This window comes from Bombyx mori, chromosome 28, assembly GCF_030269925.1.
Source record: "Bombyx mori chromosome 28, ASM3026992v2".
Classification (NCBI taxonomy): Eukaryota; Metazoa; Arthropoda; class Insecta; order Lepidoptera; family Bombycidae; genus Bombyx; species Bombyx mori.
In genome coordinates this window covers 9,941,121-9,966,779 of record NC_085134.1, presented here as the reverse complement: position 1 = coordinate 9,966,779, position 25,659 = coordinate 9,941,121, and the positions used below count along the sequence as shown (strand labels likewise).

At 43.6% G+C, this 25,659-nt stretch overlaps 1 protein-coding gene across 5 annotated transcripts; it reads right to left on the bottom strand.

The window, feature by feature from the left end:
• Nucleotides 1-44: 44 nt before the first annotated feature.
• LOC101746979 (endoplasmic reticulum metallopeptidase 1) lies at nucleotides 45-24,403 on the bottom strand. Of its 5 annotated transcripts, XM_012688824.4 has the most exons (21): nucleotides 24,051-24,403; nucleotides 22,956-23,027; nucleotides 18,769-18,822; nucleotides 16,681-16,797; nucleotides 15,576-15,756; nucleotides 14,915-15,076; nucleotides 12,380-12,507; nucleotides 11,538-11,636; nucleotides 11,316-11,460; nucleotides 9,304-9,455; nucleotides 8,195-8,339; nucleotides 7,270-7,390; nucleotides 6,538-6,640; nucleotides 5,634-5,826; nucleotides 4,882-5,063; nucleotides 2,979-3,119; nucleotides 2,422-2,542; nucleotides 1,678-1,774; nucleotides 1,475-1,593; nucleotides 680-861; nucleotides 45-278 (listed from the first exon to the last, which is right to left on the bottom strand). In XM_012688824.4, exons 1-21 carry the CDS (start codon nucleotides 24,105-24,107, stop codon nucleotides 114-116), a joined length of 2,736 nt encoding a protein of 911 aa, XP_012544278.1. In that variant the 5' UTR covers nucleotides 24,108-24,403; the 3' UTR covers nucleotides 45-113. The 5 variants fall into 5 exon arrangements, with proteins under 5 accessions (XP_012544278.1, XP_012544279.1, XP_062532825.1 ...); XM_012688825.4 differs by lacking the exon at nucleotides 18,769-18,822; XM_062676841.1 differs by lacking the exons at nucleotides 22,956-23,027; nucleotides 24,051-24,403 and adding an exon at nucleotides 19,575-22,444.
• Nucleotides 24,404-25,659: the final 1,256 nt, after the last annotated feature.

The window sequence follows — 25,659 nt, the reverse complement described above, 5'->3', positions numbered from 1 at the left end:
TCTAAAGAAGTTCCACTTCAAAAAAAAGGCAAATCAAAGTCAAGTTTTATTATATCTTTTAATTTTACAAATAGCAATACAGTGTAAACGCTGTGAGAGAGGCGTCTGGATGTTCAAAATACGTAGTTGTTTCTGAAGGTGAGGATGCTGGCCACGTTGAAGTAGTCTGGCATGGAGTGGAGGAGTGCGGCGTACTCCGCCGAGTACTGGTGGGGGTGGTGCAGGCGGTGCGCGTGTAGGGACAGCCGCAGCGCCGCCCCACTCAGCGCCGCCCCCATCTGTACCAGCATGCATTTTGTACTGGTGGTAGGACCTCTTGTGAGTCCGCGCGGGTAGGTACCACCGCCCTGTCTATTTCGGCCGTGAAGCAGTAATGCGTTTCGGTTTGAAGGGCGGAGCAGCCGTTGTAACTATACTTGAGACCTTAGAACTCATATTTCACTTAACACCAGGTAGGCTGTGAGCTTGTCCACACATCTAAGCAATAAATAATAATTATTTTGGAAGACGTCGTGGCCTAAAAGATAAGTCGTCCGGTGCATTCGTATGTAGCGATGCACCGGTGTTCGAATCTCAGGCGGGTACCAATTTTTCTAATGAAATACGTACTCAACAAATGTTCACGAATGACTTCCACGGTGAAGGAATAACGTCGTGTAATCAAAATCAAAGTACTCACGTTTAGAGTTACGTTGAAGACAAACGGTTCAAAGGGTTCCGTATAGGTGGCCACTGAATGAAATATGACGTAGAGCGGCCTGCCCCCCCACTGCGTAGAGGGGGACGCGGGGGATGACAGCGTCCACGCCGTCAGCGTGACCCCCTCTGACGGCACCAACGTTATCAGGTTATGTGCTGTCCCTGTGCCGACAAGCATGGAGCGGGTAAGACCTCAAGGGTTCGACGAGTAAATTAACCCACAGCACAGCCCACTGAGTTTCTCGCCGGATCTTCTCAGTGGGTCGCGTTTCCGATCCGGTAGTAGATTCTGCGACGCACGGCTCTTGCTAGGGCCAGTGTTAGTATCACTCCGGTTTGAGCCCCGTGAGCTCAACTACATGTTAGGGCGAACCTGAAATAGTCTCTCAAGGCTATCAGCATAGGTAGGGAAAAATCTCAAACCGATCGAACCGGGGATAATTTTTTTTAATTGCTTAGATGGGTGGTCGAGCTCACAGCTCCCCTGTTTTTACGTGGTTACTAGAGCCTGGATCTCTTGTGAATGCGCACGGGTAGGTACCACCACCCCGCCTATTTCTAGCGCGAAGCAGTAATGCGTTTTGGTTTGAAGGGTACAGCAGCCGTTGTAGCTATTCTGAGGCCTTAAAGCTTATATCTCAAGATGGGTGGCGACATTTACGTCGTAGATGTCTATAGGCTCCAATAACCACTTAACACCAGGCGGGCTGTGAGCTCGTCCATCCATCTAAAGCAATAAAAAAACTTTTACTAGAGGTACGTATAGAGCACTCACCGGTCATCGTAAAGCTGTAGACACAAGTGTCTCCAACACAACTGCGGGAAGACAGCGCCAGGCCCGCGGGGGGGTCAGTGGCGGTGGGTCCCCCCGTGTACAGGAACAAGCCTCTAGCCCTGGAACATATGGCGGTACTGGTGTGACGCTGCGGGGGTAGAGGTTAGGAGGTTGGGGGGGGGGGTGTCAGCGGGGGGACTCACAGGTTCCTGGCGAATGATGTCCTGTACAGCGGCAGGTTGCAGTAGACGTGCCTCTCACAATCCTCCTCAAAATCAGTCCGCGTGTTCAGGTGTATCCCTGTAAGGTTAGTGGTGAATTTACACTAGGGGCAGCCGCGGCAAGTTCACCTAGGGCGGCAAATTTTTTAGGGCGGCAAATTTTTGATAGTAAAAATATTTTTTTTTTAGTCTTCTCAAGATTGCTCAATGTAATTAATTAATTCTAAATAATTAATAATATTCTTTTTAATTGTTAATAATTCAAGAAATTCATCATTCATCCATTATTTGTGAATTATAATTTTGGCACTTATGGTAAAAATTAATAATCAAAATGATTTAATCAATTTATTTCCTTGGATATTTCAAATAATAATCGATTTTTCTATTTTCTGTCATTGAAGAAATTTAATAAGTATTTTTGGATGTAATATACCTAATTATGAGTCACCCTTAGTCAAAATTTATAATTGTAAGAAAAAAAAACCAAATATTTATGTTTCTGGAATATAAGACATATGATAAAGTTTCCGTAATAAATTTGTTATTTTAATTTAAAAAAATAAAATATATAAGCTATAAGCTTAGGTCAAATTCCAGTATTAGGGCGGATTTTTTTCCGGTGCTCAGAAGCGGTATTAAGTTTAAATCAAGCCCTGTGCAAGGTCAAACATTATTAATTTCACCGTACCGTCTTATACAATAATAAAATTGGCAATACCATACCTTTAGTTTTTAGAGCTTGCAACACTCGCTCCGTGGTGTAGGCGTCCTGTCTCGATACAAAGACTCCAGTGGTCTGATCTGTTTGTTCGCCGTTTATATTGTATGTCGTTATTTGTGTGTGCTGCGGAAAGGCAAAAGCAATTTCTCTTGTTCAACGTCGAATTAACTCGAAATTTAACAATTTGATCCGTTATCCTTAATATGATAATCAGGATTAGCGATTTTTTGTTTTCCTGAGACCGGAGTGTCTGCGTCAGGACCAAGAAGGGAAACTACCAGGCGCGCCGATCACCTATTTCTCGGATAAGTTACCGACTGATGCAGATGAAATTTATGAAAAATAAATAAATAATAATTTAAATAAACTACGCTTTTATAGAAAATCCAACTAATAAATAGAAAATAAATTTGAATTAAGAAGGGCTTCAAAGGAAATCTGACTTTATTCCGAAACCCACTGACAGACAGCTCAACATTTGTAATAGTTAATCTCAGCATTTATGGAATATAGTTATTTTGACACGGTTCGGTTTAGCGCAGTGCAGGGGGACACTTACAAACCAGTAGTGCCTCTGCACGCTGGGGACGGAGGCCGCGTAGGGCTCCAGCGGCGTCAGGGCGAGGGCGGCGGCCGCGGCCCCCAGCCCCGCCAGGGACAGCCACAGGCGCCGCCTCGAGAACAGTAGCTCCACCCCGGACTGGAGAGCACACAACTTGGTGTCTCAATCACTCGTCCATAACACAGCAATGGATATAATGATACGGAGTATTCCAGAAAGAATAAACAATAAAAGACTAATTTTGTTTTCTGTTATCTTACTGGTTGTAGGATCTCATGTGAGTCCGCACGGGTAGGTACCACCGCCCTGCCGGTTTCTGTCGTGAAGCAGTAATGCGTTTCAGTTTGAAGGTTGGGGCAGCCGTTGTAACTATACTGAAATCTTAGAGCTTATATCTCAAGGTAGGTAGCGCATTTACGTTGTAGATGTCTATGAGCTCCAGTAACCACTTAACACGAGGTGGGCTGTGAGATCGTCCACCCATCTAAGCAATAAAAAGAGTAATTGATCCGAAACTCTTTCCATTTTCATATGGACAGTAGCTAGAAGTGTGTGAGATGTGGTCAAATGAAATGAAATGAATGAAATGAAAATTAGTATTGTTACGCCGGTAAGAGTAACGCCATCTATCGTCGAATAGTCGAACGAATATCGAAGGGCCTAGTAGCACCTAGAATGCTCGAGAAATATAACGCCATCTATTGTCAGATTGCGGAAACATAATACTAGAGATGTGTGGAATATTCTCGATAGTTCTAGGGATGAGGTATCGGCTATAAAAGCGTTGTAGGGATGGCACGCAGTCAGTCAGTAATCGGAACTACTCGAAGCGAAACAGCGAACGGATCACCTGAAGCGAAGCGGAACAAGCGAATTGAGAGTTTTAAAGTGTTTGTGAAGTGTTTAAAGTGTTCTAAGTGTTGAATACAGTTTTAGGTTGTACTTTGGTGGAATTTTATTTATCCCGAACCCCAGCAACAGTATATAAACCGAAGTGCGTCATTGCACCGCAAGACAATTTTTTTTATGATGGAAAGATTACTAGTGGCACGGAGGCCTTTCCAGTTTTACCAGGACAGGTGGGCGAGCAAAGACTCAGCCAGGTGGGGTGCTACCAGCTGCCCGAGCGCCTCCGAAGGAGACCTAACAACTAAAGAGCAGCTGCTTCGCGAATGAGACAAGACAAATACTTGTTTATGAGTGGTGCTATAGGAAAATATTTTCTTCTTTTATTTATTTATTTATTTATTTATGTACACACAGAAAAAAAAGACATAGTACAGAGTAATAGGAAAATTATGTACAAAGGCACTGCTTATTTCTTTATGAAATCTCTTCCAGCAGACCTGCGAGAGGATAATGAGAATAATAATAAAAAGTGATAAGTGTGTGTAGAACAAATAACACATAACTAAAATAACAAATACAACATGATAATTATAGTAATGCACATACACATACCAAATATTGTTAAACTTGAGTACAAAATATTATAAGTAACACAGTAACACTAATATATTCGAAGAGTATAGAACCATGATCATTCGGTTGATGAGAGATAAAATTGTTTGAATTTTTTCCCTGTCTATGCTGATAGCCTTGAGAGGCTTTTTCAGCTTCTCCTTGATGTGTAGGTGAGCTGACGGGGCTTAAGCCAGAAGTATTGCTAACACGAACCCTAGCAAGAGCAGTGCTTCGCAGAATCTACTACCGGAGCGGAAACGCGACCTACTGAGAAGATCCGGCGAGAAACTCAGTGGGCTGTGTCTGTGGGTTAATTTACTCCATTTCTCCTCAAGTAATCACACAGGCCGTTGACCCCGCTGTGTGGTGGGACATCAGTACACGAGAGTTAAAGCGAGCTATTTGTACATGTCAATGACAGGGTTTGGGCACTGACCACGGCGGCGCTGACAACGGCGGCGAGGGCGACATTGACGGCGGCCACGACCAGGTCGGGATTCGCAGACGCCGAGCGCGCGACCGTGGGCAGCAGCAGAGCGTTCAGCCGCAGCGCCAGGCTCATCGTGAACATCACGCACGGCAGCGACACCACGCACTCCAGCACTAGGTGTTGGTAGGCTGCAAACGTTATGCTCACGGATGCTCAAGGTTCATGGGCGGTTTTCGTTAGACGATTACGAAGAATAGTCGTCTTTAGCTGTTAAGTGAGTTATAAAGTTGTGTGCTCAGGAGTGCTCACAATTGATCAATAGCTTCTTGATGATGTTACAGCATAAGTGAATAATTAGAAAGGTTAATTGTAATTTTTTAAGGTAACGTAAATTATGCTCATGAGTACTCACGGTTTTTTGATACTTATAATGATAGCGGTGATGAATACTATTGAATGGTTAGTACTTTATTCGTATGATGGTCGTTGATCAAAAAAGCATCACAACAAAATCAAATGAGACCATCATCGGTGTAGTCCAAGTCAATTAAACATGTCTTCTGAAGATAGCACAATAACTAACTGATCAGATCTTAATATTTAAATGGAATAACGTGAGAAACACCCGCCTTCAAACAAAACAATCTTAAAATCTTCAAAATCGGTTCACCTAGGAGAATGTTATGAGGCAATTAAAAAAAAGACAGTCAAACCGAGAACCTCTTTGAGGGCTGTTCATCAAATAAAGCTCCACTCACCCTTCAGGCGGACGGTTCGGACGACGGACGACGTCACCAGTGACGTCACGGATGTCATCAGCAGCGGCACGCTCAGCGCGTAGCGCGCCGTCGCCAGGCTCGGCACGCACATCGACACTGACAATAGCACTGTCAGCACGACCCGGGTAGCGGTCATGGCTTGTAAGGTGCGAATCGATCTGTTCAATCCGCTCTGAAATGTACCAGTCCACATCCATTCCTTATTCTTTCTTTTTTAAGTATGGCAATCGGCTTCTTGCGACGCCATTGTTGCTAGTGTCGAGTTTATTAAAATTTTTAATCATCAAATTTAAATAAATATTTTGTCTATCTATACATAAAATTGGAGTGTCTGTTTGTCACATTTTTACAACTTTTATCTTTTTGTTCCGGCTAATCTCTGGAACGGCTGGACCGATTTTGACGAGACTTTCAATGATAGGTAGGCTGATGATATAAGGTGCAACTTAGGCTAGGCGGGTCGATATATGAAATATAATGTGAATTGAAATGAGGTACGGTTATTAATTTGAGATTTTAATCAATTGTTCTGAAGCTATCTACACCCCCCCCCCACCCCCTTATTACGGTCGCTTCGAATATCCTCCCTCACACCACGTTTAGTCTCTCCAAGCACTGGTCACCGCACTCGTCAATGTCGATGAGGAGGTCAACGCGCAACCTAACCCCTAGACACAGCCCACTGAATTCCCCACCGGATCTTCTCAGGAGTTGCAATTCCGATCCGGTGGTAGATTCAGCGAAGCATTGCTCTTACTAGGGCTGGTCTTAGCTAATTCTCTCAGCTTGCGCCCGTGAGCTCATTTACTGGTATACGCGTAGCTGAAAAATCCCCTTAGGCTTAAGCGAAATTTAAAACCACGCTGTACTGAGCTGATCTCACCTTGCGGCTCCTCCAGGAGTCATACAGGTGAGACGCAGTCACGGCGCTGACCAGATACGGCACCCAGTACAGCGCCACCACCAGCCAGGGTCGAGATAGGTACCTGCAACGCAGTCTTGCATGGGGAATTTGGGTCACGACCAATTTTTCTGTTAAGACATAGCTGTTTGAGCCGTGAGATCGACTTTACTGGTGGTAGGATCTCTTGTGAGTCCGCGCGGGTAGGTACTACCGCCCCGCCTATTTCGGCCGTGAAGCAGTAATGCGTTTCGATTTGAAGGGTACAGCAGCCGTTGTAACCATACTGAGACCTTAGAACTTATATCCCAAGGTGGCTGGCGCATTTATGTTGTAGATGTCTATGGGCTCCGGTAACTAATTAGCACCAGGTGGGCTGTGAGCTCGTCCACCCATCTAAGCAATAAAAAAAAAGATAGAAGTCTTATATACGCTCTCACTCTTCCAACTGGAAAGCAATATAGTGCCTACCCGCGCAGGTTCACGACATCCCTTGTTTTATCCCATTATGTTATCGTTGTTGTATAAACAAGTTTTGTTGAATTCGCCCGCTAGGAGGCGCCTTGTAAATCTTCACGAAGCCGATAGATGGCGTGGATTAGGAAAAGGGATTTTTAGTCGGTTCCCTAACAATCGTCATAAGTACCAGCATCCGCTGCGCTAGAGCCCTACACCAAGTGACGACAGGTACCCCGGCTAGTGAGTGTGGCCTACCGCAGTTGCACCGTGGTGGCCACCATCAGCAGGGTGACTAGGGCCGCCACCCCCGCCCCGACCACCAGGGCCGCCACCCGACCCGCCACGGCGAATGCCAACTCGCGTACCGTTGACAACCCTGGGATATATGGATACGCGTCTAAAGATTACAGATCCAGTCCGGATATCAAGTACCTCAATATTGCAAATTGTAAGACATACTGGTAATACTGGTGGCAGAAAGTCTTGTGAGTCTGCTTGGGTAGGTACCACCTCCCTGCCAATTTCTGCCGTGAAGCAGTAATGCGTTTCGGTTTGAAGGGTGGGGCAGCCGTTGTAACTATATTGAGACCTTAGAACTTATATCTCAAGGAGGGTGGCGGCATTTACTTCGTAGATGTCTATGGGCTCCAGTAACCACTTAACACCAGGTGGACTGTGAGTTCGTTTACCAATCTAAGCAATAAAAAAGAAATACTAGTGTAGTTCAGATTATTGTATAAGTATAGGACCAAGCGTATGCCATTAATATAATTTAATAATTAATAATAATTTATTTATTTATTTCTCTTTTAAAGGTATAGGACAAATACAAATGGAAATTAACCTTATAATTTATTTTGTAAGCCTTTGAAAGAGCTGAAGTCTGTACTAGGTTCAAAGACCTGTATTACTGATCTCCAGGCTCCCTCCTTCTTAGGATAAGATTGGGTTGGGTTAAGTCGTGAACAGATGTTGCGGACTAGTGTTGAGAGACCATTAGGTGTATCATTTAAGAAGCTCATTATTCGTGTGTGTGAGTGTGTATGTGTGTGTGAATGTGTGTATCTGCATTTATGTGTGTTTTTTATTACTATTACATAGGTAATTAATTGATTAATTGGGCTCAAAACAAAAAAGCATTAACATTGTTAGAACACTCCTGACAGGTCCTAGTACTCACGAGGCCCCACGAGCCACACGTAGTGCGCTGTGCTGACGAGGGCGGCCAGGACCGCGGCGGCGTCCACCAGTAGGGACAGCGCCGGCGACTGCCACACCACGAACCAGTTGAGGTAGTCGTAGTACACGGCGCCGGCAGGGGGGACCTGCGACGGGGGACACGGGGGGACTCTCACTTCAGTGGCGACGGGACGGATAGACGAGTTCAGGATCGAGCCCCATGTGGGATCCCACAGACTCATAACGTGGGGTGTTCGCATTATTTCCAAACGATTTTACTAAAGATCTATAAAGCGCCCTGTAAACGATCAAATTTGTTTGTCAAACTTTTTTTGTCTGCTGCCCACTTTGAGAATAACTTATTTTTTAGCGCCCCCATCTTTTCACCTACTTAAAACCTATATTATAATATATAAACCTATAATTATAACTATATTGAGAACTTAGTCGGTGTCTAAGAGTCCTGGATGAAATTACAAAATGCCTCCCAAGCCTCAACACAATGCCCCCATTTTTCCCTGGATCTCTTGCCGCCCTGTTAGACCTGCAGCGCCCATAAGGGGGCGTTATCGCCCACTTTGGGAAAGGCTGGCTTAAACGATCAAACCAAATATCAAACAAGTTTTTTAGCTTGCCGTAGATTCGGTTTTCTCCTCGCCGTAACTAAGTAACGACTGAGATCTTGTTTGACAAATACCCTCAAACACGTTCAAACTTGTTTGTCAAGCACGACGTCAATTAAGATTTCCATCAAACACGTAGACTTTGATTTTTTAGGGATTTTATGACCTGGTAATTTTTTCAATTGACTTTTTGGAGGATTCCGAGTAGTTACGTCCAGCGGCTTTGTGTCATTTTCCCAGGTTTGTGCACAAGAAACACTAAATAGACAAAATAAAACAAATCACACAACTTCACTCCTCGCGTTCCCGCCAAAAAAGTCTAGACCGTTTGAAAAACGCGTCAAACAAAGCTGCATGCTGTCAAATAATTTGACAAACACGTAAAATTCAACAAGCAATTTGATCTTTTACAGTGCGTTTCAACCAATTATACCGGCACAATTGGGACTATGCTCTTATGCTTCCGGGACCTCGAAGGTAAGCTGACCTTGTGTCCGATGTCGTCCCGGTCAGCCAGCTGGGTGAGGAGACCCAGCAGCATGTCCCCGGCCCACTGCAGCACGCCCGGCCGGATGTACTCCGGGCGGTCGAACCTGGTGTGGTACAGGTTGCCCCACTTCGTGAACGCTATGTCAACACCTTCAAAGAAACGCAAGATTTCTAATTTTTTAAAGTGCATGGACGTTCTTACTGTTGCAACATGTGGCAAACCTATAGTAGAATTATTTTGTCTATGCAGTTTGGGTCCTAAAAAATCGGAGCAGTGAAGCGAGTATTTCGCTCTCTCTTCCACTCACGAGTCTTATGGACGGGCATAGTGATGCGCATTATTGTTGTCGATAAGCGTTATCGATAGTGTATTTAGTTTTGTCATTTTGTGGGTTAGTGATAAAAATGAAAGAAAAAAACACTAATCGAACACTTACACCACATATCGCCGTAGCAAGTTAACGAGAACGGCAGATATTAACACTTTGTAACTTTTCGGGAACTATTCTTATTTGAGTGAAAATTTTTAACACATTGTTGATAACAAGTGCAAATATTATTTTGAATAAATTCTGCCGTTTTGATACAAAACAAAGGAGTAGCCATTGTGTCACTAAAGAAATTCAGAGAACGAATGCATAAAAACACATTTCTCTTCGACATAATGTACTATAATTTGCAGGTAGGTACAACAAATGACTCATAACATAACAATGTCTTACCACCCTTCGTATACCACCGCGCCGCCGTGTACCTGCCTTCGATGACTCGTTTGTTTTTATCGATAATGGCGTTGCGCCCGCGCTACATGCTCGCCGCCCTAGCCGGCCTACGTTTATGACCCAAACTGCACGAACAAAATAATTCTACTATAGTCTGGTCGCACTTAGCTTGTGTGTAGTATTGTGTACCAAGAGAAACAAAAACAAATATTCTTTCTAAATCAAGTTTCATTGAAGCTAGACAGCGACTCAACACAAAATACAAATCACCAGCCGAAATAAATGATAGGTACATCGCAACATACAAGTGGATTGGGTTGCCAACATAAAAAATCGTATTTATAAAACATCGAAAATTAATTATTGCAAACAGCGAGATGTAGAATGATGTATACTGTAGACCTCTTGTGAGTCCGCATGGGTAGGTACCACCGCCACGCCTATTTCTGTCGTGAAGCACCAATGCGTTTCGGTTTGAAGGGTGGGGCAGCCGTTGTAACTATACACCTTGGAACTTACATCTCAAGGTGGGTGGCGCATTTACGTTGTAGATGTCTATGGGCTCCAGTACCATACCAGGTGGACTCGTCCATCCATCTAAGCAATAAAAAAACGTTGTCAAAGACTTGCTGTCTTTGAGTATCCCTGAACAGTCTGAATGAACATAAAATAGTTTGGCAATTAATTCTTAATTAATGAAGGAATGAATAAGCTCTTGAAGGACTCAAAATCTCAGTACGAAGTCGGGGGGCGCGTTAGGCTCACTGTAGATGGACGTTGAGAATGAGATCATCTGAAGCTTAATCATCAACAACCATTGAAGAGCCTCTAAAGTCAGATCGGAGGAACACCGCGCTTTTTTAATATTGCTAAAATGGACATCAATTTAATGATTAAAAATTAAAAATAAATAATAGTTATAAAAAAACAAAAAAAAACGCTTTTATATAGAAAATCCAACTAATTTTCTAATTAATTCAAAAGTATTAAAATTTATTATCTATTTTTAGTTGGATTTTCTATATTGTCATCGGTCCTTAATAAGTATGCCAGATTTCGAGTTAATCCGACGTTTTGAATGGGGTCAAAATTATGTTCAAAAATTCCGCTACATATATTTTGCCAGGGGCAGAGCTAAGTCGTTGCCTACCGCTACATACATACGTCTGAAGCTAATAAAAGCGTATTAAAATATATCATTCTCTGAATGTAGCTGGTACAGCGTATATGTGGGCGCATCTTCCACATAGTGAAGAGTCGTAACGCGTAAGTGCGGACCCGCCCTCACCGTGAACGTCTCCGAAGTCTCTAAATATCCTGAAATCCGTATCGGACGGTATGACCCCTGAGGAGAAGAGGAACTCCCCCAGGCTCTGAGCGCTGGGCCGGGTCACAGCCGCCTTGTAGGCGCTCAGGATCCTCGGGTCAGTCACCTGAGGACACATTTGGCAGTAGATAAACTATTGAAAGGCTAAGACAAAGCAGTGGTCCCTTATAACAATGTGAATACCTGAAATATGGTGGCCTTCCCGTTGCTTCCAGCGGAGTCCAAATTTACGAGCGTCGTCACACCCTTGGACCAAGGATGCTGGAGAAAGCCGTGGCTACCCTGAAATTGCAGTCTTCATGGATATCCCCTCATTTTTGCTTTGTTGTCGTCGATGGACAGACGTGTATACGGTTCACGCTTTGGCATGTTGTTTACAGAAAAGGGCCGTTCGGATTGTCGATAATCCCATCCTCGCGGATCGTTTGGAACCTCTTGGTCTGCGGAGGGACTTCGGTTCCCTCTGTATCGTATGTTCCATGGGGAATGAGGAATTGTTTGAGATGATCCCTTCATCTCCTTTTTATCATCGCACCTCCCGCCATCGGAGCAAAGTTCATCCACATTATCTGGAACCGTTGCGTTCATCCACAGTGCGTTTCCAGAGATCTTTTTTGCCACGCACCATCCGGCTATGGAATGAGCTCCCCTCCACGGTGTTTCCCGAGCGCTATGACATGTCCTTCTTCAAACGAGGTTTGTGGAGAGTATTCAGCGGTAGGCAGCGGCTTGGCTCTGCCCCTGGCATTGCTGAAGTCCATGGGCGACGGTAACCCCTCACCATCAGATCGGCCGTATGCTCGTTTGCCTACAAGGGCAATAAAAAAAACTGGAAATTCCAGTTGTAAGTGTGGGATAGTCGGCATACTCCGGTTGAGACTTCGGCCTCATGTCTCAAGGTGTCTTGTGACACTCGTGTTACAACGTCCATGTATAGCTACTTAAGGCCAAACTGCCAGGTGGACTGCGAGCTCGTCTTCTCGTGCAAGGTTCGGTCCAGTCCCTGTCATGACTTAAGGCTTCACCTGTAAAGGATTCTCCTCGGCGCCGTTGAACAGGAATATGATGTTGTGTTTGAGCTTTTTTGTTCTCTTGGACATCCTCGCTAACGTCTCGGCCATCGCGGCGCAAAATATCACATTGTCTGATGCCCCTGTTCCCAAAACATGACATTTATAGGGATATTTAATCGACGAATGAAAAGCCATTTGGTTGGTTGGCGACATTTCGCTCAATATGCGACATAACAATTTTTTTTTTTTTTTTTTGTCACGAGGAAATCGCCGGACTCCCACCCTCCACTGGGGATGGAGGGTGGGGCATGTCGGAGTCGAACCGACTAAAACCTCCTGTCGCTCAACAACCAACGTCCAACCCTCGCATGAGACAGAACTCATGAAAAGGCAAGGGGAGGAGAGTGAAGCGTTTAGTGCGGAGCACATCTCTCCCATCACCCTCCCCCTCGGGACGCCGGGCCAGCGATCGTCGGCGCCACGACCACCAGCCCTCTCGGTCGGCAGGCTGTCCGAAGCCCGCCTAGATGGCGCCGGTTTGAATTGGTTATCCTACGAAATACCCCGCTGGGTCAGAACCAGCGTGGGTCGAGGATAGCCGGCCTTCCATCACCCGGATGCTCTTGCGTAAAACGCGTGCAGAGCAGCTTGCACGTCGTCTTCTTAGGCCCCCTTCGCCGGGCCCCAGACCGACATATGAGGGGGACCCGAAACACTTAGAGGGCCAGGGCTAGGGCGAGATCCGCCTCCCTGGCCCCCGCTCGACGGCGGCGGGCTTGTGCGTCTCTCACGCGCCCCGCCGCCTCCTTCTGCGAGATGGTGCACTCGCAGAAGTCGAGCATCGCCTTCCACGACTCGTCGTTGCCGAGCATCGATGCCACAACACTCGGCAACGACAAGTCGTTTCCTATTTTTGCGACAAGGACACGGCGCCACCCCTCCCATGCGGGGCAGGCAACGAGCGTGTGCTCCGCCGTGTCCAAGTCGCAACCACAATGGTAACACTCTGCCGTCGGCTCGGCTCCGATCCGGTGCAGGAACTCACCGAAGCAACCATGCCCAGTGAGCACCTGCGTGAGCCGGAAAGTGAGGCGTCCTCTGTCACGATTCACCCAATCCACAAGAATCGGGCGAATCGCCTCGACGGTCCTACGACCAGCCGAAGGATCGGCCAGCCGCCTGGACCATGACTCCAGCACGGACCGCCGAGATTGGGCCCTCCGCGCTCTGACCACACTGGGGCTGGGACGCGCCACGCCCCGGGCACGAAGGTTAACCCGCCACTGAAAGTCAGCGGCGAGCGCCTCCGCCTCCAGGACCCAAGGCGGCGTCCCAGCCAGTACACACGCCGCCTCAAAAGAGATGGTGCGATAACCACGGATGACCCTGACCGCGATGGTGCGTTGCGGCCGTTGCAGCAACTTCGCTACCCCCACGGCCAGGGACTGGCCCCACACGGGTGCTCCGTATAGGGCCATTGACCGCACCACCCCCGTATAGAGACGGCGCGTCACCTGGTCAGGCCCCCCGATGTTGGGAAGAAGCCGGCTTAACGCGCCGGCCACCCCCAACAAACGAGGGACCAGGTGCTGAAAGTGAGCACGGAAGGTCCAACGACTGTCCAGAATGAGGCCGAGGTACTTTAACTGCACCCCGATCCCGATCCGGACGCCTCCAACCACGATATGGGCATCGACAGGTGGCACTCTCCGGGGCCTGTGGAACCACATGGCCTCGGATTTACTGAGCGGCGACATAACAATAGCATAATCAAAGATCCATTTTATTTAGTACTAGTATCAACAATTCGATGTTTTTAATTGAGCTTCAATTATGTTTACCCCATTGGAAAAGCCGAAGAGGTTTTTTTGTCAAGGATATTTTCTTCAAATTTTAAACTTTAAATGATTCTCCTGTGACGTTGCAAAAATGTCATTTAATCGTCGTGGCTTTGCCTCTCGGCAGCAATAAAAAAAAAAATGATTTAAGTTTCCGTAGGCGGTAATGCTGCCGACGCCCTCTTCTTTTTTTTGGAGGGATTTAATGACCTGGTAACTAAGACCTTTAGGTCACGTCTTATTTCAATTTATATTCTTATTTTTATGAAAAATGATAAAATGGAGTAAAATGAAATGAAATGAAGATGATTAATTTGGGACATTAATCAACTGGGATGAAATTAAATTAACTGAGATGAGATGATATGGGGTGAAATATAATCTTAGTAAAATTGTGAGATTTTTTCAGTTGACTTTTTGGAGGATCTCGAGAAGTTACGTCCAGCGGCTTTGTTTAATTTTCCCACATTTGTGCACTTTCAAAGATATTAATTAAACAGTTAATGAACCACCGTTATTACACATTAAAACCTGAAGAAACACTAAATAGACAAAATAAAACAAATCACACAACTTCACTCCTCGCGTTCCCGCCAAAAGTCGAAGCGCTCTTCCCCAACGTAGGACCATAAGAGCTTATAGAAACATTTAGAATTTAAAGGTTCTTCTAATCAACAATATTAGTCTAAGCAAATTTCAGCGTACTCACCCAAGGCATACGGTACAGAATCGTAATGGCAGTTGACGAGGATCGAACTGCCTATGGTGCCGTTGCCATGGAAACCACTCTCTCCTTCCAACAGCGCTGCAATGTTGGAGGCGCGGTCGTAGTAGCTGACAAATGGCGCCGCTGACTTTAAGAAGTAATCTCCTACGGCAAGCGAGGGCTTTGTTCAAACAAGCAGTTCAGAGCGAAATACCAAAAGTAGGCGTTTTTTTTTTTTTTGTTGCCTAGATGGGTGGGCGAGCCCACAGCCCACCCGGTGTCAAGTGGTCACTGGAGCCCATAGACATCCAGAACGCAAATGCGCCACCCACCCCGATATACAAGTTCCAAGGTCTCAAGCACAGCTACAACGGCCGCCCCGCCCTTCAAACCGAAACGCATCACTGCTTCCCGGCAGAAACAGGCAGGGCGGTGGCACCCACCCGCGCGGACCCACAAGAGGTCCTACCACCAGTAATTACGCAAATTATAATTTTGCGGGTTTGCGGTTTTTCTATTGTTTAGTTGAATTTTCTATAAAAGTGTATATTGGTTAATTTTTTAAACTATTTATTTTATATATCAATGGGGCATTTAGGTTGTCTATGAGGGCCAGAGACTGGTGAAAGACAGTTTATGGAAGCACCTAAACTAGCAACGCTACCTGTGACAATCTGCCAGTCAGTCCTAACATTCTGGTTGGCAGTGACAGCTATGCGGTCCACTATCGCCTTCATGTCCCTGGTCTTGTTTAGATGGTATTCCGTGCCGCAGACCCTGGGCTCCTCACCCATTATCTCATATAAATATCTCCACGACGACTCCTCGCTGACTCTGTCTGTTGTCTACAAAAACATTGCAGGTACGTACGTCACCAGAAGAGACGCAACAACACAGATTGTGAAGCGTTTCCCATCTGTCTTGTTTCCACGAGCGTTCTAATATTGCCAGTTCCAAGTGTTGTATGCTTTCTTTGGCGTTTTTACTAATGCTATATACATAAGTTTGCATGCCCGCATGCTCACTTGTCGCTTACATAGAGCCAATGACGTGGGACCACTCAGGCGCCGCGTGCAACTTAAAATAGCCCTCAAAATAAATGATGAATGATATTCGTACGTAGTTCATAAATGATTAGCAGCTCAAAATATTCTTTACTAATATGATGATGATGATTGACCTAATTAAAAACCGTTCTGCTAGGGTTAATCCTTGTTTGCGTATTATTAAGTTTACAACGCTCAGCGAGAACAACTGAATTTTCAATATAAAAATCACAAAACAGCGCTTTAGAAGTTCTTAACGTAATCCGTAGTCTGCATATAATTTTCAATTCTTTGGCCTCAATCTATCTAGTTGCAATTCTACGAATCTCCTTAGCATTTTTTTTTATTGCCTTGTAGGCAGACTAGCATACGGCCCACCTGATGGTGAGTGGTTACCATCGCCCATGGACTTCAGCAATGCCAGGGGCAGAGCCAAGCCGCTGCCTACCGTTGAGTACTCTCCGCAAGCCTCGTTTGAAGAAGGACATGTCATAGCGCTCGGGAAACACCATAGAGGGGAACTCATTCCAACGCCGGATGGTACGTGGCAAAAAATACCTCTGGAAACTCACTGGATTACCACTCAATATTCTGTTGTTATTTAGCCGATTTTAATATACTCTTAGTTTTAATCCGTGGCAAATCACAAGACCACAGCAAAGCTGTTGCGATAATGCCCACCCTGATCCCACCACCGGTTACAAACAACAAAAGCGATCCTACGTCTCTGTTAATATCTGAATCTCGGAGCGGCGTTGGCAACTCATCTTCCACCAGCTGCGTCAGGTATCCTAGTAAGAAATATGCACCCAACAACAGGACTATATACGGACTTGGTATCTGAAAAAGAGATGTACGGAGTTAAAAAGGCCCGAAATTCATACGTTAAGGACCAATAACACATCGTGGATAGGGGCTGCGGACTGTTCAGATCATTTCTGCCGTCAATCAATCATGGTTTGATGATAAATCATGTCTTAAGATGGGGACGGCTCTCAATAATAATAGTAATAAGGTTAGTTAAATTATCTTTTTCGGTAAGATCTTTTTATTCGATGTCTTATACATATTGTGAGTTCGTATGAATCCTACAATGAAGGAATAACATAAAGTTGTATAAATTTAAATTGCAAATTTGCCTTGTTAAGGTTAGATTCATATGTATTTTAAGCCTAAGTATAGCTGCGTACGACGTGCAAGCTGCTCTGTACGCGTTTTACGCAAGAGCATCCGGGTGATGGAAGGCCGGCTACCCTCGACCCACGCTGGTTCTGGCCCAGCGGGGTATTCCGTAGGGTAACTCACTCTAACCGGCGCCATCTAGGCGGGCTTCGGACAGTCTGCCGACCGAGAGGGCTGGTGGTCGTGGCGCCGACGACCGCCAGTCCGGCGTCCCAAGGGGGAGGGTGATGGGAGAGATGTGCTCCGCACTAAACGCTTCACTTTCCCCCCTTTGCCTTGTCATGAGTTCTGTCTCATGCGAGGTTTGGACGTTGGTTGTTGAGCGACAGGAGGTTTTAGTCAGTTCGACTCTGACATACCCCGCCCAGTATCCCTAGAAAAGGGCGGAAGTCCGGCGATTTCCTCCTGACCAAAAAAAAAAGAAGTATAGCTGCGTATTTGTGCGTAAAATGCATTCCGTTTTAAAGGGTCGGAAAACCGTTCATATCCCAATCGAGACTTTCACCTCCCATATCAAAGTAGTTTAACAAACAACCTTATAAACCAAACTAGACCAAAAATAATTTACTGTTTAGGAAATAACAAGTATATGGCCCGACACAGAATGCAAACAGATTGGCACTGAGACACAGACAAGCACATAGCAGATAGAGAACATAGAATGATAATACCAGTTTTACCTGCGACATGATAGACCCTTGTTGCGTAATGTTACTTGTAAGCATCGAATTAGGCATTAGGAACAATAGCTGGTTAACAAATGAAGTTGTCGTGGTCTAAAGAATAAGATGGCCCCTTGCAGTCGTATTGAGTGATGCGATTGTACCACAGGCAAGTACCGATTTTTCTACTGAAACACCAACTTAAGTCATGTTTATGAATGACTTCCATCGCTCGATCGTCGCGGGCTGGGTGATTCGCTATCAAGGGCGTCCTACCTTCCGGTTGACGCAGGTGGTCACCGACCATGGGTGTTTCGGCCGGTACGAGCATCAAGTCGCCCAAAGAACCGATGAGGGAATGCCACCATTGTGACTGCGTCGAGGACCCGGCTAAGCAGCCGCTCCGTATGGTTGGGGCCTACCATAGCCTCGTATGACGGACATCCGCGTAAAATGGATTCCTCGACGTAAAAAAATAGTACCGCTTTTTCTAATGAAATTGAAAGTATTTCGCGATGAAGGAATTACATTGTGTAATAAAAATGAAACTGGGAAAAAATTTATTTATCGTAATTACTAAAAGTGGTAAGACGTATTGTGAGTCCGCATGAGTAGGTACCACCACCCTGCCTATTTCTGCCGTGAAGCAGTAATGCGGTTCAGTTTGAAAGGTGGGGCAGCCGTTGTACTGTAAAAACTGAGGCATAGAACTAACATCACAAGCTTCATATCTATGGGCTCCGGTGATTAGGTAGCATAAAATAGTAGATATTCATTTAATACGATACGATATTTTAGGCAATAAATTTTACAGGAAGCAAAAAAAAAAAGATATTTTTCAATTTCAATTAATAGGTTATTTAAAAACTACCGAAAAAGTATATTTTAAAATAAAACACCCTTTATATAAAAGTTGACCACACACCTACACACACATATACCCGAGATTAAGTTCGCAAACACTTACGGCGTCAACTGCTTCGTACAAATGTTTCCCTTTCCTCGACATTTCGTACAGTACCTAAAAGTTTATTGATATCATATTAAACGTGGCTTTTGTCATGTTTTTATGCACACACTATTTTTTATATATCACTTTCTTTCTTTTTTCTTACCCTCCCTATGCTGATAGCCTTGAGAGGCTATTTCAGCTTAACCGTAACATGTGGGTGAGCTCACGGGGCTCAAACCGGAGTGTTGCTATCACTGGCCCTAGCAAGAGCAGTGCTTCGCAGAATCTACCACCGGATCGGAAACGCGACCCACTGAGAAGATCCGGCGAGAAACTCAGTGGGCTGTGTCTGTGGGTTAATTCGCTCGTCGCAAGCGATGGGTTCGACGAGGACGGTGACTGATTCTTACATCACTATTTGGCTAGCGAAGCCAACGTGAATTCCGCCACCCACTTTCAGACATGAGTTCTAACCCTCCGTTTTAAATTACAACGGTTGTTCTACTCTTCAAATCGAAACGCATTACTGCTTTACAGCAGAAATAGGCAGGGTGGTAGTACCTACCCGTGCGGACTCACAAGACCACAGGTGGTCTACCACCAGTAATTACGCAAATAAAAAATTTTGCGTGTTAGGTTTTTATTACACGATGTTATTCCTTCACCGTAGAAGCAAAATCGTGGAAGGCAATTGTAACACTCGATACGAACGCTCCGGCAAACTTATCATTTAGGACACAAAAAAGAACTAAAGTTTGACATTGTGTACACTCTTAAGAATAACAATTAGAAAGTCCTTAATTTAAGAAATAAAACCTTACCTTATTATTAATAATTCACTAGAAATAAATAAAACGGTTTTGTGTGCTATTAACTTAAGTCCGGAGACTTCATAGATATTGCCACGATAAGATATAAACATAAGGAGCATGTTAAAATTCAAAGCACTTAATAAGTTTCAAACTGGTATCGAAATGTGAGTTATTTATTTATTTATTTATTTTATTGCTAGATGGGTGGACCAGCTCACAGCCCATTTGGTGTTAAGTAGTTACTGGAGCCCACAGACATCTATGACGTAAATGCGGCACTCACCTTGAGATATAAGTTCTAAGGTCTCAGTATAGTTACAACGGCTGACCCACCTTTCAAACCGAAACGCATTACTGCTTCACGGTAGAAATAGGCAGGGTGTTTTGGCACTTACCCGTGCGAACTCACAAGAGGTGCTACCACTGGTAATTACGCAAATTATAATTTTGTGGGTTTGGTTTTTATTACACGATGTTATTCCTTCACCGTGGAAGTCAATCGTGAACATTTGTTAAGTACGTATTTCATAAAAAAAATTGGTACCCGCCTGCAGGATTCGAAGACCGTTGCATCGCTAGATACGAATGCACCGGACATCTTATCTTTTAGGACACGACGAAAAAGTGATAATTAGGGGATTGTGGTAGGCAGTTTTGAATGTTAGATATTATTATGCGACGTATATTTAAACAACTTAACGACAAACTAGCGACATCTGTACTGTAATGTGTGTGATTAGAGAATTATTATTATCACAAAATAATTTAGTAGTGATTGAAATGGAAATGCTTCGTAAGGTGTCACAGATCCTTGCCAACGGAAATAAAACAGCGTTGCCTGCCTGCCAGTTGGTTGTCTATGTGCTCATATTAAGGCTGCGTTTTTTTTTCCTACCTATGCTGATAGCCTTGAGAGGCTATATCAGCTTCGCCCTAACGTGTAGGTGAGCTAACGGGGCTCAAACCGGAGTGTTGCTAAAACTGGCCCTAGCAAGAGCAGTTCTTCGTAGAATCTTCCACCGGATCGGAAACGTAACCCACTGAGAATATTCTGCGAGAAACTCAGCGGGCTGTGTCTGTGGGTTAATTCGCCCGTCGAGCCCTTCGTCGCAAACGACGGGTTCGACGAGGACAGTGACTGGTGCTTGTGGTACCTAAAAGCACCGTTAATGGATCGGGAGGATCCGTAATGACGTGTTTTGGGCAAAGGCCGTGTATTTCGAACGGACCCCTACACTGCCGCAATAGAAAGATTCGCTGAGACTACGTTATACTGCATGGACGTTGAAAGGGCATGAGAAACGCGTGTTCAGTTCTTCAAGTTTCGCTCCAGATGTACGGGCATCCCTGCGCCGACACTGAAGACCGAGCTAGAGCTGTGGTCATACGCTGATAGGCGCAGACAATGGATCTGAAGAGCACTTGTGATTCAGGTCCTTATTTCGCCCTCCGCCCGTTAGCTTCAATTAACTTCAATCCATGATGCTCAGCGTGTGTTTAGATGTGATCAAATATGGTTTCACAGGAACCCTCAGGAGTAGAGAGTGACTTGGGTACGCTTACAATTTTAATGATGTCCACGAAGAACGGTAACCACTTATCATAAGATGGTCCACCTGCTCGTCAGCCAATGGAAATAAAAAAATGGTGCGCATGCAACTTGGTGCACGTGAAAGAAGTGAAACTTCTTTTGCGGTGTGTAGTATTGTGGTTTTCTTAATTTTTTGTCCTTAATTAAATTTTCTCTTGTAATAGGGAATGCGTGTATAAGAGAGCTCGCTTTGTCCTTTCCCTCTCCACGGTCGAGACGCTCTGTCCATTTTTTCACTCTCGCTCTTCCTAAATTGTATCTTTTGTCTCTAGCCGTAACGAATCTATCGCAAGTTAAATTTTAGTCTCAACGCGCCTAAAGAAGTTTCACTTCAAAAACATAACAGTACTCCGTAAGGCGCCTAATCACATAGAGAATGGACGCTGAAACTGCCTGGGACAGTCTAGACCTACAAAACGTTAGTAACAAGTTGTACCGTATGTTCCATGGGGAATGCTCTGAGGAATTGTTTGAGATGATCCCCTCATCTCCCTTTTATCACCGCACCTCTCGCCATCGGAGCAGAGCTCATCCATATTATCTGGAACCGCTGCGTTCATCGACAGTGCGTTTCCAGAGGTCTTTTTTGCCACGTGCCATCCGGCTATGGAATGAGCTCCCCTCCACGGTGTTTCCCAAACGCTATGACATGTCCTTCTTCAAACGAAGCTTGTGGAGAGTATTAAGCGGTAGGCCGCGGCTTGGCTCTGCCCTGGCATTGCTGAAGTCCATGGGCGATGCTAATCTCTCACCATCAGGTGGGCCGTATGATCGTCTGCCTACAAGGGCAATTAAAAAAAAAAACAAGTAATTGAAACACTTTTCGCAGAAAACATCAATAAAGATACCTGACAGCTTTGAGTGTGACAGTATCATAATGGATTTACATTTTATTACACCATATTAATACTATACTGATAACATCTGGGTTTAACTTTTAGAAACATATCAATTATGGATTCAAATGCCACAATTTATCTGAGCAGATACAAAGACTTCATTTACCAAACTATATCAGGGGATCTAGTAATTAATGGGTGTAACCTAACTGTAAATTCCACAATCAGAAACAACAACACATTGCTAATGACTCACTAAATAAAATGAGGTATAACAAGGGCACAAAGAACAAAACAATATTGTTACAGTATACAAATTATCCTGAGTTGTAATATCAATGTATGATACAATATATACAGTTAAGTATTGTTTAACATCCATCGCACCATTTTAATGTAAACTTACTAGCAGAAATAGATAAAATGTGTGGCATAAATGGACTTCAACTCTACCACTAGTTGCACATTTTGTGTTTTTTTTACTCCATAATTTTTTTTGTTGTTTTTTCTAATTGAGTGGACGAGCTCACAGCCCACCTGGTGTTAAGTGTTTACTGGAGCCCATAGATATCTACAACGTAAATGCGCCACCCACCTTGAGATATAAGTTCTAAGGTCTCGAGTATAGTTACAACGGCTGCCCCACCCTCCAAACCGAAACGCATTACTGCTTCACGGCAGAAATAGGCAGGGCGGTGGTACCTACCCGTGTGGACACACAAGAGGTCCTACCACCATATATAAGTAGAAACTTGATTAAATTCGCAAAATGATTAGGTTCATTTATCTTTTGTTTTTCCTGATCGAATACATTGATATTATACCACCACTGCTCTTAGTAGCAGTCATCTCACCCAGACCTTTCATACCCAGGTATCACAAAACATTTACCATTTACATTTACCACTCATAAGTCTTCCAGATTGTGTTTTATTTTTATTCATCGATTGGTGTTCTTACCCTTTGCCAAGGCTTTTCTTTTGGTTTAATCTCATCATCTGTTGGCACACCAGTGTATTTTGGTAGGATATCCTGAAAATACAATACGCTGAGCATATTATGATCATGTATCTCTTTGTGATGTGTCATTTGCTCTGCAGTTTTCAATCTGTATTCCAATGAGAGCAGCACGTTAGTAATTTTTCTATGGTGCATCGATAGACTCATATCTAACATAATGTTAAATAGTTACAAGGTTTATATATATATATATTATCTCAATATCACCACCCACTTTAGGCATAAGGTCCCAGTCTTGATTGAATTGTATTATAGCTGTCCCACTCTTTAAATTGAAGTAATAACTGCTTCACAGTAAAGATATAAAGGGCTGTGGTACCTACACAAATGAACTTACAACCAGCCTACAGCCAGTAAAATATATATTAGTGTTTTCGCATTTAAGTTCATGAATTGAATAATTTATTGATTAAAATCTTCACACGATTATCTCAACTCCCTGAATGATTTATTTCTTGTAGGTATCCTTTTCTGAGTCACTTATTGCAAGTAAAGAGAATTGCCCCACAGATTTTAGTTAAATCATGTAGAACGAGGATTCCCAGAGCGGTATTTTGGCAGGGAAGTATCTTTTTGTACTTTTAACTCTTTACTGGACATTGTGTCTATCTTACTGGATCTTGTTGAATTTTGATGAGAAAATTTAATGTTAAGTTTGCTTACTTAATCAGCCTTAAAGTTTTTAAATTGGAAAGTATTGTATCGATGGGAGAAATTAGAGATAGATTTATAAAGTAATTTGGCTATAGGGGTCTGAGGTAACAACTATAATTTTTTAATTAGAAAATATTATGATAGAAACCCTGGCTAAGCATATCAAGCATTTAAAATTTAAACAGCAATTCCCCAAGTTTATGACTCAATATAATCATCAGATATAATCTTGTTTTTAAAGAAGCAAATAAAAATCTCTGTATTTCAGATTTGCCAATCAATCTCAGAATTTTTTTACTATTTATCAATGAACTTCATAACCTTAAAATAAATTGTCGATTCGGTTAATGTTAGATAATAATAAGTTAAACAACAACAAACCATAGCAATTCCTTTTCTCTGTTTAAAACTATCACTTTCATCTTGTTCAATTACCATCTTTCTATTTAGGTCACCTATTATTAGAATGCACCTTTTTGTTTACTTTCAATCACACCAATTTATTATCTATTGCACATAATGCTATACTCTTATCGACTAGGACTAGGTCTTATCGACATTGTACCCATTTAAGTAGGTAAATTGCATTGATTTTTGGCATTATTTCATTCGTACAGTGGACATACATAGATCTAATGCGCATGCACATCAACGATCTTCACCAAACAATGCTATGGAATATTGGGAATAACTAAAAGATCCAATATTAAACTACTAGACGTAACTAGACCATTACTCGATGTCATAGTATTAGCTATGCTCCAATTTACACTGCGCCGCTATGACTACTGTGCTATTAATGGGTAAAAAATCCTTTTTGGACTGACAGTATACAGTCGCAGTGTCCTCGGGGACATCATCATCATCAATATAAGACATTATAAATCGTCGCCATTTTTCTACCGCGTACACCGAGGATCTCAGTGCTTTGACCACGTGATCACTTTTACCCCTCATTTCAATAAGCCAGTGATTAAATTGCTTGAAAAACAATATTTCTATTCTAAACTGGTGGTAGGACCTCTTGGAGGTGCGCATGGGTAGATACCACCGCCCCGCCTATTTCTGCCGTGAAGCAATAATGCGTTTCGGTTTGAAGGGTGGGGCAGCCGTTGTAACTATACTGAGACCTTAGAGCTATATCTCAAGGTGGGTGGCACATTTACGTCGTAGATGTCTATGGGCTCCAGTAACCACTTAATACCAGGTGGGCTGTGAGCTCGTCCACACATCTAAAAGCAATAAAAAAAATCTCAAATATTCAGTTTTTAAACATAACTAAATTTAAACAAAATTTTATTTGTTGAAGTAAAAACAACGCCAACAAACGTCGCTGTACTGTATCCAGTATATTGCACTGGGTTCCGTTGTAAATAGAACCAGTATTAAAGGAACGGCTTCGCAGTATCTGTACTGAAATGACGTCACACCCACCAATGCTCGCCGTGTAAATCGGAACATAGCCATTAATTAACTTAATATTTTTAAACTCGAAGTATCGATATGTAATTGGAGATGAGCTGTTCCTATTGCCTATGCCTTCGGTGTTAAAGCTGTTTTAATTTATTTGCCAATACTTAGAGTACATATTTATAGGTGAAGCGGGAACATATTTGCGATCTAGAAGAAAATAAAGATCAGAATTCTCACACATTGCTACATAAGTATTATAGTAGGTACTATACCTATTTGTTAAAGTTACAAACGTTTTTAGAGCCGTGTGGAGATTAAAGGATAGTTAAGTGATTGTAAGAAGCCATGTTTTGTAAATTAAATGCAAGAAGCATCTGTGAAACTGCTATGCTCAGATGGAAGTAAGCCTGTGATGTGTCCAATTTGTATATTCCTTCTTTGGACTGAATAATAATGACCCTGAACTAAAGTATCAATTTGAAAAGTTTGAAAGGCGAGCACTAAATCGCTTAACTCATAGACACAGCCCACTGAGTTTCTCGCCGGATCTTCTGGTGAAGGAACACTACTTATCTGC